The sequence below is a fragment of the Aythya ferina genome, assembly GCF_964211825.1.
Source record: "Aythya ferina genome assembly, chromosome: 3".
In the NCBI taxonomy this organism is placed as follows: Eukaryota; Metazoa; Chordata; class Aves; order Anseriformes; family Anatidae; genus Aythya; species Aythya ferina.
In genome coordinates, this window is record NC_140298.1 from 5,709,778 (window position 1) to 5,722,035 (window position 12,258).

A 12,258-nucleotide genomic window follows, 5' to 3' on the forward strand; every position below is an offset into this window, starting at 1 on the left:
ATGTAGTCATTTTTATATTGGATATGCACCTGAAAAAAAGACTGAAAATTAAAAATAATTGGAAGAGATCTCATGATTTAACTAACACGTGGCATTTTGGACCTGAAGAAGATGGAGGGCATCAGAAAAATTTACACTGTTCGTTTCTTAATAGTTAAGGCAACTAATTCCAGGCAGTCTTCTTATTTTGTTATGAAAAACTGAGTTCTCCTCTATTGAGCTTTATCTAAAATCAAATGAAATTATAGAGAATCTTTCTGCTGAGGCTGGTAGCCTTTGGACAGAATGTGTAAATTCAACAAGCAAAACAGTTTGTGTGCTTAAGAGATAAAAGAGGTGAAAAAGAGAATGGTGCTGATATTAACTGGACAGCTTTTCATCTGAACTGTCCTAATACGGGCCTTGGAGGCTTTGAATGGTTTACAGAAGTGATTCTTTTAATTATTATAATTAATACTTTTAATAATTTTAATGAAGAATTAACCAGACCAGAATCTCTAATGATCGTGTTTAAAATGCTGAAAATAGCACAAGTTTTCAAAACTGAAGTATTTGCAGAAGACTTTTAACAATTTTGCAATATGGTTTCTTGCAGGATCCAAAACTGCGTGAACTACTGGATACTGGGAACCTAGGAGGTCGACTGGAAAATCGAATGATAACCGTCGTCTATGGTCCAGACCTGGTCAATATATCGTACCTGAACTTGGTGGCATTTCAAGAGGATATAGCAAAGGTAATACACATTCATCTGTGTTGCATAAAGTTAATGTTTTTGAAGTATTCCTCTGAGATATGGATGCATGAGATAAAAGTTGAGATTACTATGAAACGAACCTCGATTCTGCTATAGAGCTGTGCTGTTCAGTATGAAAGGAGAAACATGCAATCATTATTTTCTGGGAATATATTCAGTAAATTTTATGTCACAGATGTGCATGTTCATCTTCAGAACATTGCTTGTTACTGTCTTTGTAAAGCCCAAATAAGCTCTGTGAAAATGATCATATTCACAAATTTCTATTGCACTATAAGAAATATATTGTGAATCTCTGAACACATACTGTTATCGTTCAGTAGTTATCACCATCCTTTTATGCTTGTTCTAAGTGTGTGTGCAAATTATGGACAATATCCAAGTGTAAACTGTTGACTTCTTCTGGCTGACCTGTGTCAGAGCAGTGGAATCTACAGGCCTAACTTACATACTCATGTATGTGAGCAAGCAGGCACCTAATATAACATACACATGCCACTTTCTGTTGGTCTTCAACAGTTAATTTTAAGCTTGCATTTTGCCTTGTTGATAACCCCTGAAAAGAATTGTGATGTAAATGTCATTACCTTAGCAAAGTACTTTTTCCATGCAGATAGGCAGTACTTTCATGTCTGTCCAACAAGCCACAGTAAGCACAGTTCTGTGTGACAAGCATGTTGCAGTTGATATTAGTACGTAGCTTTCTTATTCTCCTTCTTTCACCTTCTATACAACCCAACCGTGTTTAAGGAAGTGCAAGCTCTTTATCTGTCCCAAATTGGCATTCAAGGGCAGCTCATCTTTCCACTTCCATTCAAGCAGGTAGACTCTGGTAGCCTCCAACAAACTATGCACAAAACACAAATCCATACAGCCGGCATCCTTGAGTCCATTAGATTGCCCTAAAAAGATAATTTCTTCATAGAGTGTTGCTATTTGACAACAGTAAAGTTGTTGTCTCATAGCCACCAGAAAATGGCAGACCAGGTGAAAAAAGACATAGGATGGAAGCCTTAACCTCAGTGGGTTTATTTTTGTTTGCCAGGTTTCTGCTTCTGCTAATTTTCATTAGCCAACTAGTATATCTGGTGGAAACACAACTCTCTTCCTTTGATATGAAAACAGAGGCAAACTGAGTTTGTGGTGATCCGTGGACTGCTGTGGGAAGTGCTGTCCCCTCACTTGAGATCACAGAGCTGTATTCTACAGGTGTGCTTAAGAAAGCTAGCACTGCAAAAGTGAAGGCAATTGAAACAACTCTTAAGGAAAAAAACTAAGCATATGGTTGAAAATGAAAAGGTATGCTAAAGCTGTAACAGCAAAAATTGTTAGCCCTTGCCAAGGAAGAGGGAAAATCACCTAAATCAGAAACCTATCTCCTTTTTTGCTTTCCTGTCTAGCCAGCAATCACTGAACCATAATCTATTTGCTGAAACAGTTCAGAAATTGGTATCTTAGGGCCATTTTCTCTTTGATAATGGAACCTTAAAATACTGTAGATAAAATCATGCTTTAGAGAAGCTTTGCTGCTCTAAATCCTGAGTTACTCAGATCTTTGTTACAAAGAATCTGAGTTTTCCTTGTTATTTGTAAGCGTGACAACTAAATTCATACTTTATCAGTCAGACATTGTTGCCTGGGGGTAGGATTTTCAAGCATTGCACATTAGATTTGCTTACTTTGAAATTTCACTAAATATCCTGATTAATTTTTTTCCCTATTGTAACCGAGTTTGATCACTATTGAAGGCATCTAAAAATTCTTCTGCGTTTAACATGTTTTGGGACTTTCTGTGAGCCAGACCATAGAATTTGGTCCTCGTTGTCTCCAGGACCCATGCAGTGATTCAGAGGTCATTATAAATAAGCACATCAGGCAAAAATAATCTCTTCAGGGAGCTCTGAGAAGGCGTGTAAATATAAAACGTTTTCAACGTCACACATGCAAATTTTGACCCTACCTCTCACTGACATTAAGGGAAAGCAAGTGCCAATGAAAAACTCCCCTGCCCTTCCCTTTTCAGTTCATGAACATTTTTCTGATTAACCCTTCATTTTTGATGCCTTGTTTTTCAAGCTGTGGGACGTGTATCAATCAGTCCTCCCTTGAAGGAGAGAGGCAAAGTAAACTGTAAAGGTTTTAGTAAGGCAGTTAATATAATTCAGTAATGAGACTTTCTTCCTTTGCAGAAGCCTTACTACTCAAACTGTGTTCATCCCATCCACTATCCAAGCTGTGGGAAAATTATGAGGATATGATCCGTGGGCTATTGAACTTGCTTTCAGTGAACTAAATAAAGAGCTAAAAATTACAACGTAGTTGTTTTATTTGCATTCCTCCAGGAGAAAGTAACTAACATTTAAAGTACATTACGGATGAGCTGACGGGCACTGACCAGCTGGTTTGCTCAAAGAAAGCAGCTTGATATTCATGAGGTAACGATCTGAAAGGCTCATTACTAGACACATCTAATGATGAAGAGAAATAGCAATGCTACACTGCTTGCTTATTTTCAGCCTGGTGTGCCTGTGCCTGTCTTGGGACAGGGTTTATGAGCATCTATGAACAAGCTAGGATAAAGAAAGAATTCTCTTCTCAAACCTTTGCTGAGCAGATGTTCTTTTTCCCTGTCTCCATTGCCAATGTGAAGGAGTCTGACCTGTGAACCTTTGTGTCTCCTCTATGGTATTTCATTCTTTTGCCAAATCCAGTAACTTCAGAAGTGCACTTCCTGTTTTTTCCCCATCTCTTTTCCTGTCACTCTCTTTCCTGTCTCTCATACCAACTCTGTACATATCACACTAGAACATCCTGGCCATAGAGGTCTGTATCCAGAGCCCAAGGAATTTTATTTCTCTTTGGCTTGATGAGCATTCGATCAGATCTGTTGCTAAGAAGTATGAATTCCTCTGTAAATAGAATGGTATAGTCAAAGATGGGTCACAGGTTGTTTGTAGTATGCTTTTCAGCATACTCATTTTTATTTTTTTTTCTCCTTATGCATATTTAAGAGCTTAATTAGTAAAATGTTAAAATAAGATAAATTCATGACTGTTTGATTTTTTTTTTAATTAAATTCATACTGATGCTGGAAGTGTAGGATTCCAGTAACTTGCTTTGTTAACTTCCCACCAAAGACAAGCATGTAAGGAACATTGTCTTCTCACATAGTCAGTTCTGATTAGAAGGAAGTGTTTCCACAAATGCATGCTGTCTTTTCTTATGAACAAGTCTGATCGCTCCCATTGAGATAAATGCCTTAAGGTATGTACCCTGATGCATGTAATGGAGGAGAGAAATGAGTTCACTGAGCAACAGATCTCAAAATGAACTGCTGCTTACACGTTGCCCACCAAAGCGTAGAGTGGCTAAATGATTTGTTAGTGAAGTTCTCAGGAACGATATAAATATGAATTAGTGTAACAGGATGTAGCCAAAAGGAGCGCAGGTTCATGAAGCTCTTATCGTGATGGATGTGACTTGCTTGGAATTGAATGTGTCGGAAGGCTGGCTTCTTCCGCTACCGAAAGGGATCAGTCTGCAAATAGTTTGTTGGCACCAGCACAGTCCTATTTCAGAATACACCGATTTATATTTTCCTTTTGTGTTGCATCTGTATAGGAGTCTGCTGCTACTGCGGTGATTCAGAGGCTGTTATAACCTTTCCGCAGTAGGCTGTTTTCTTTTTACACATAACAGCTTTCTACCCCGCGGAGCGTTCTCACCAAGTGCTGCCTTCTGGAATCGCTGCTGCTGGTGAAGGAAGCTGCACAGTGCATTATGCATGGAGTTGGAGGGCAGGCTTCGCTCTATACCATGCAGCAAAACCAAGGAAACGGAACCATTTGGTAGCTAAAGCGGCGAGACGCATCTTGGCTCACAGCTTGGTGCAAGCCCATCAAAGTCAGTCAAAAGCATCTCCTTTATTTCTTTGGATCTATGCTCAGGGCTGTTGTTTCCCCTCCTGCTGAGGGTTCAGACCGGCGACCGGGAAGATGACGTGATCCTTGGCATGTTTTCTGATCTTGGCTTTTCGGCTGCTGCTTTGTGATGGCTGGAATGAAGACCCTACAAATGCGAGAGGCAATGAGCAAATACTGCTTTTTACTTGGTGACTTGGCACCTGTATCGTTAGAAATGGCTCAGCCTGTCAGTAGCCCTTAGAATATTTGGCAAGGGCGCTGCGATTGCTTGAAGAGCCAGGAAAAGCTAGCAAAGGAACATGGCAAGACTGTTGATATAAATAACGGTCGTGACAGGCAGATAATAACTGAGTTCCCCTTAAATTCCTGTGAACAAGTGCTTGGACAAAGGGAAGGAAGAGCTGGGGGGTGGGATACTCCTAAAGTGCCATCGATCTATTTTCTATAAAATACTCAGTTTTAAGCCAAGCAGAATCAGTGAGATCAAAACAAAGTCTATAAGGATTTGTAAAAAGCCAACCTATGTTAAATTTCTGAATAATATTTTATGTTGCCATTAATCTTTGCAGCCGTTAGTGTCACAGGGAGAAGTTTTAACTGCTATTATTAGTGCCCAAACAAAGAAGTGTTTACAAGATGAGCCTATTTTGAGCCTGGAAAAATGAGTTGCCAAGAAGAAAAAAGGATTCTGCACTTAATACGCTTTCTGTTCCAAGAGTCACAGAAGAGCAGTCATGCTGCTAAAGAAGCCGTCTCTTTTCTTGTTCTTTCTCACACCCCTGTGTTTTGTTGTGTTTTTTTCTTAAAAAAAAAAATAGGCCTGAGAAGGGAAAAGCAAGTAAAAATAAAAATGGAAGCAGTCACGAGAGGTGCAGGGAAAAAATATCTCAGCAGCAATTGTTTAACTCCCAAACAACACGTCTGCTTGTGAGGGAGGCAGGTTTCTCTGCCCGGATTCTCCATCAGAAGACATGTTGTCGTAGGTGCGAGTTTGCAAATTGTGTGGACTTACGGATCTTGTAGTTTCAGGTTATCAAAGGTCCACGTGGAGGTAGGATTACAGGTAGCCTTATCTCTTCCTCCCTGGGAGCAACTGTGTGAGATTGCTTTCAGACACGATGTCTGATAAGTTCAGGAACAAATCTTAACTCTTAAAGAAAATCTTAAATCTTAAAGAAAAATATAAAAAATGCTGTCTTCTTAACCTGTCTTGAATTGCTGACCTTATCACGCAGAAACTTGGGGCTTTTTAGGTAAAACAAGTTGGTAAGCTCCAGTGTGAGACATCAATATTTGTTTCAGTGGAAGCTAATGATGCTTTTCATCATCGTCCATTTTTGTCAGAATGAAATTCCCTTTTCCATATTTTTTCTCAAAAAAAAGAGCTGAGGAGAGCAAATGCATCTATGAGGGTGTGTGGTCACGGGTGTTTTGGATCTGGACTGATATGAAAGGAAACTCAATTTTAATTTCAAAGAAAACTCAGAAAACTTCAAGCAAAAAAATCACTTTGTTTGCAAAGGCATTGTTTATTTTTATTTCTTTTCTTTAAAGAGGAAAACAAAGCCTGCCCAAAACCACATTTGTGATTAAAAGGCATTGCAATTACAGAGTGTAAATAAGCACTAAGTTAGCAAGGAAAAATGCGCTGAGGTTGTCAAGGAAAGGCTGCCGGAGAGACCTGCAGGGGAAGAGATGACAGCACGAGCTGAGAGAGGCTGAACTTAAGGTCAGCCGTGGATCAGCCTTGCTGGGAACCCAGGAAAGGACTGGGATCTCATGGAAGGACTTCAGGAACATGCTTAGGAATGAGAAAAAAATGGGGGGAAAAGAGAGAGGAAAAATAAGAGTGCCGTGGGAAGAGCAGTGCTTGCAGGCGCTGGGAGGCATCCTGTGAGCAGAGAGGACAGTTCTTCCCTACAGCCAGAGAGGAAAACATCTTAGTGAGGAATACGATCTCAGCGTGAGGTACTGGTGTGTATTATAGGGGGACAAGGAGTTTTTCTGACTGGAGTTGTACCTTCTTCCCACTGTATTGGAACAACTTAAATTTATTCCTATACGTTTCTCCTAGTTTGTTCGTAAGTGTGTTGCTCATGTTGGCTGATAACATCTCAGATGGAGTTTGTACTTAAGGTTCTTAATTCAGTATCTACTATAAAAGATAAGGTGTGATATTCATTGTCTGAATTGTTTCACGATCTGTAGAGGGAGAGATGCAGAGGCTCTCATAACAAACCCATGAGGAGAGACATTGCAGTGAGAGACGTATTACAGTACAGTCTATATCCCACACTGTCAGGTTTGTCTAGCTTCACACAGATCTAAATTCATTACAGCTTCACTTTACAGGGATGGTGACACAGAAGCTCTTTTTTTTTAATCCTCAGTGTGTCAACCAGAGTAGTATCCAACATGCAAGAAAACATTTTTCTGTGGCATTTATGTTGCACATCCCTGACGCTTGAATACGCTTTATGTTAGGTATTTATCCATGTGATTTTTTTCTTTTTTCCAATATAGTGGAATAAAGTATCTTTAAAAAATATTTGTAACAGTCTTCATTTTTTGCAGAATGAGAAAGTCAGGTCCAGTAGACAGGGAGGGATGCTATAATTGCAAAAATCAAGTTCAGACTAATTAGGCAGTCATTGCTAACTGTCTTTTTCAAAAATATTTGCATTGTGTAAGTAAACATCTAAATTAAGCCTCATTTAATCAAATTTTGTCTCTATAGGAATGGTCAGATGAAGTGTTCAGTTTGGCAACAAATCTGTTGGCACAGAACATGTCAAGGGACGCGTTTCTGGAAAAAGCGTAAGTGGCCACAGTATTTAATGCTGTGGGTGTTGCTCTTTTATCTGCGTCATTTTCCTTTTTTCTTGTTAGTCACATTGTCATCTATTGTCTCTGCTTTGATGAGTTGTCACTATTGTAAACATAGCCTGTCCTTTCTCATTGCTTTAAAAAGCCTGTTATCTAAACATCATTTTAAAAACATCTTGTTAGCGTTCTTCTTGCTAACTATTAAGTCATAGCAAAAAAACCCCACAGTACTCAATGCCATCTTCCCTTTGTATACAAAAGGAGTAACTTCAGCTGTAGTCTGAAGCTCTCCATTTAAAATCAAATACTATTTTGCTTCTGGTTTATTTTTCTTTCTAATCTCTCTGATTTCAGCGTGCTTTTAGATTGGTTTGCATGGTGTGCAACTTCTGATTTGGTTTCAGCAAAGCACAGAATCTGTTCATGAGCACATCTGGGTTGTAAAAACACACTTCAGAAAGGAAAGAGAACTAAACCTGAGGTTAGCAAGTCTCAAATGGATGATAAATACACATGCTGAGATAGCTTTGCTTAAATGATAGGGTTGAAAGCAGCACGACAAAGCCTACCAGATAATGATGGCAGTTAACTGGGGTATTTGCTGGACTTTTGGGGTTCTAAAAAAGAAGGCATACCATTCGTAGCCTACAAGTTGACTGGTTAAGTTCAGCTTTTTGTTTTCCCCAAACAACACCTAATTCCTGCTCCCAGACAGAGGCTCAGTCCAGCTAAATACCAAGTAGGGGCTTAGGTTCCTAAAAGTTGTCTCCATCCCAGAAGCAAGTTAACCCACCTGCATTTTAGGCTTTTAGTTACAGGGCTGATTGGATATTCCTATTTCCTTACCACTCAAACTTCTGGGTGACCAGTGGACTTTGACAGGTGTGTAACAGGGACGTTTGAGGCTGTGGTTTATGTGCGCTTTCCTGTGACATTCAAAGGAGGAGCGTGTTGTCACACAGTGTTTGGAGACATTTTTCTATAATTATTCAAGCAATATTAATTAAATTAAGTCACTGGACACTTGCGTCAATTCAGTAGCAGGCAAGCATGTTATTGTGTCTTTTTTTCCACTAATTAATAAATCACTTGGGAACTGTTGGTTTTCCAGGGTCCTTAGCACATATGCCAAATCAGAGTCATTTAAGAAATATTTGACTTTGAAGATGAAAACTATTTCCCTGTTATAATTACTGTACTGAGCAAAGGATTGGTTGTAATCCTATCAGTACCCTTTTGTTGAAACAGAAAAACAAACTGCATTAGAGCAGAATTAGGCACTTTTCTTTGTGGCATTCACTCACTTGCAGTATTGGAAGTCCAATAATAAACAGATTGAGCAGCTTCCCCGTGCTTTAGTCATATGAGAAAAACAGGTTAATTTGGAAGGATGTGATTAATAAAAAACACCACTTTGGTTGTAAAGTGCACATTCCTGTGTTGTAATCCTGCAGTATAATTTTGTGTTAGGTTACAACTAAACTTCTTTCAGTACATTAGTACTGAAGTACTGAGCAGTGCAATAGGAAGCACAGGATGGCTTTGTTGTGGAAACTTTGGTCCAGTATTGCATCCAAAGTTTGTCACTACTGAAGTCAGCAGTACGCTACTGAAATGAGTCTGTTTAGCTGCTACTAGTCGGAGTACCTCTTAGCAGGCCTCTTAACAGGAATAACATTCAATTTCCCCAGATGGCTGCAGGGAAAGAAATAGTGTTGCATGTATGACAAAGAATCTGGGGGGAAGAAGGTGGCCAGTAGTGATGGGGTTTTACCGGCTTCTGACACATGTCTATAGGATTTTAAACTTCAGTTAAACTCTTATTTCTTCATTTTATTTTAGTTATAGCTTTCTTGATTACAGAGGAAAACATTAAATTTGACCAGAATGTGCTCAGAAGTTTCAAAAGCAGAAGAAAGAAACTATTTTAACTAATCATTGTGACTTTTTTTTTTTAATTTATTTTTAAATCTAGCTCATTGCTGGGAGACTGGCATGGGTAGTATTTTTGTTTGGTGATATAGTAGCACAGGATATTTCGCTTTCCAGAAGATGTGTATGAGGACACAAGGATTTATGGAAATGTTCCTACACTTGTTAGGGATGTTAATATGCATTTGGTTTTTGAAGTGGATGCTAGTGGAATTTTCAGTTGGGAAAAAAAAAAAAAAAAAGAAAGTTTATTAGAAGCGTGCTGTTTTTCCTTTGGTAGGCCAGCGGGTAAAGTGGAAAAATAAATAAATAAGTTCTCTGAAATACTTCAGCGTAGCCACATTTTTCTTCAGATTGTGTTACTGCAAAACTCATTTATAGCTTTAATTATATTCTAGTAGAAGAGCCAAAGCACTCAAAATGTGTGCTTTGCTGGCGTGGTGGTTTTACCAAGCTGGGCAGCTGAGCTCCACCACAAATGCTCTCTCACTCCCCCTCCTCAAAGGTAAAGGAGGAGAAAGTATGATGCAAAGGGCTCAAGGGTTGAGATAAGGACAGGGTGATTCCTCACCAGTTATCATGACAGGATGCCATCCTTCCTGAACTGAGCCTGCAGGGGCTGCCTACAGGCAGCAGCTCTTCAAGAGCTGCTCCCACACGGCTCCGTACCATGGGGTCAATTCCCCAGGAGCAAACTGCTCCAGCACGGGTCCTCCATGGGTGGGCTCCCCCCAGCCCCCCTGCTCCTCCATGGGCTCCTCTCCACAGGCTGCAGCTCCGGCCCGGGGCCTGCTCCTGCGGGGGCTCTCCATGGGCCACAGCCTCCTCCAGGCCACATCCACCTGCTCCATCGGGGGCTCCTCCACCCATGGGGGAGCTGTAGCGTGGAGATCTGCTCCATGGGGGACCCAAGGGCTGCAGGGGGACAGCCTGCTCCACCAGGGGCCTCTCCTTGCACAGGCCGCAGGGGAACTGCTGCTGCTCGAGCACCTGGAGCATTTCCTCCCCCTCCTTCTTCACTGATCCTGGTGTCTTACAGCATCACTTATAGGCTTGGCTCAGGCCAGCAGCAGGCCCCTTATCTAACATGGGGCAGCTTCTGGATTCTTCTCACAGAAGCCGGGCTTACCAAAGGCCCCCCATTAGCAAAACTTTGTCACATAAACCCACTACAGCTGGCTGCTGCTGGTGTGCGTTGTGCTGGTTACCAGTAGTCCTCACATCCCAGGAGAAGCATCAGATGATCACTGTAGGCCCAACTGCTTCCCATTAGCTGCTCACAGCTACTGCATGACTCCTCTTTCGGTAGGCATTGAATCAGCTAGTGGAAGGATTTGAACAAAGAAAGATACATCCTCATCCCACTGCCTTAATGAGCATGTGAGAGAAGTCACAGGTCCTGAGATACTGAGATGCTTTAAATACTCAGTTCAAAAGCTGTATAATTGCCTGCCTGTAGATGGTTTCAGCATGTAATTTTTATATTGTTTCAGATTAGAAATGTCGTGGGCTTGCCCAAGGCTGCTAAATATACTCTTACTGTTGCAGAGACATTTCAGTTGCCAGCAATTTGACTTCCTTTCAGCTGAGGAGTGTCAATGTTTAGGGTCAAACAGAAAAACCCTAACAGCTGTGTAGTGGGGATGTCTTAGGGAGGCAGGGATATTTGTGTGCAACATCCAGGCACAATTTCAGCCTCTAGAAGAGAAGTACGGCCACCTTTCCAGTCAAGTTGTATAGCCTGTGAGCCTCACTGAAAGGACACTGGGGACAGGCAAACAGGTAAACAGATATTAGCAAGCTAGAGGGAGACAGTGTGTCCTTGACACATGCTTATCCATAACTTTAACTTGAGTATCTTGCTTTGATGGTGTACCCTGCATGCCTATATTCAGCTACCAGTAAAGAACATGCTTTTGTTCATGCTGCAGAAAGGCAGAAAAATAGCTGGGAATAATAGCAAGATAAAATGCAAAAGCGAAACTGCCATTCATCCCAGTGAGGATTTCCTAGCAGTGTGTGGATTTGAAGGTGGTAAAGCTGAAAGCTTGTTTATGCTTGCACTGGACCTAGCTGAAAGGAAGAAGGCTCCTTCAGCAAAAGTCTCGAGTGGCTGGCAGCTTGGGCGATGAGTTTGGAAGGATGGTAAAATTGTGTGTTAATGGTATTTGCAGTGTCCCATTGGAAGACACATTATTTGACAGTATGGGTGCATTACTGTTGATGGAAAAGGTACTTATTAATGGTATCCCAATGGATTTTCATATTGGGCAAAAGGCTTGGGTGGAACCTATCACATGATAAGAGCAATAGTGTTGGGCTATAAAGTTGGTGGAGAGACACTTGAAGATGCTGTAAAAGTAAAACAAGATGCTTTTCTCTCCACAGTTACACAAAACTTAAGCTGCAGGTGACACCAGAAGGGCGCATTCCTCTGAAGAAGTAAGTGTTCCACTTTCTTACTGTGTAGTCTCTTTTGACTTTGAGTATGAAAAATCATTTGGGATGAACATGTGATCCCTGTGTCTAGAATAATCATTTTGTGATCTGTGGTGTACCCCAAGGAAAGAGTACCCAATGATTCTCAGGATGTCTCTGTTTAAATACCCTTTGGCCCTAGATTACTCTTGTTATCTTGAGCCTATCTGTTCTTGTTCCACTTGTGTATAATGTAAAAAACAAAAAAGAAAACAAACAAACACAAACAAAAAAAAAAAAACATCACCACGACCAATACAAACATTTTTATTTTTTTTAGCTCTGAAACATATTGTGAGGATAAATATACTCAAATTGTACATCACTGAGGTAATGTGATGA

The 12,258-nt window shown here is 40.5% G+C and overlaps 1 protein-coding gene across 6 annotated transcripts in view; it reads left to right on the top strand.

Annotated features, from left to right (window-relative positions):
* The window catches only part of PLCB1 (phospholipase C beta 1), a 376,017-nt gene that overhangs the window by 211,679 nt on the left and 152,080 nt on the right, over window positions 1-12,258 (top strand). For all 6 annotated transcript variants that reach the window (XM_084513180.1, XM_084513181.1, XM_084513182.1 and 3 more), the window contains exons 4-6: window positions 596-736; window positions 7,418-7,497; window positions 11,827-11,880. In XM_084513180.1, the coding sequence (XP_084369306.1) occupies window positions 596-736; window positions 7,418-7,497; window positions 11,827-11,880 (275 nt within the window). The remainder of the gene's footprint in view (window positions 1-595; window positions 737-7,417; window positions 7,498-11,826; window positions 11,881-12,258) is intronic.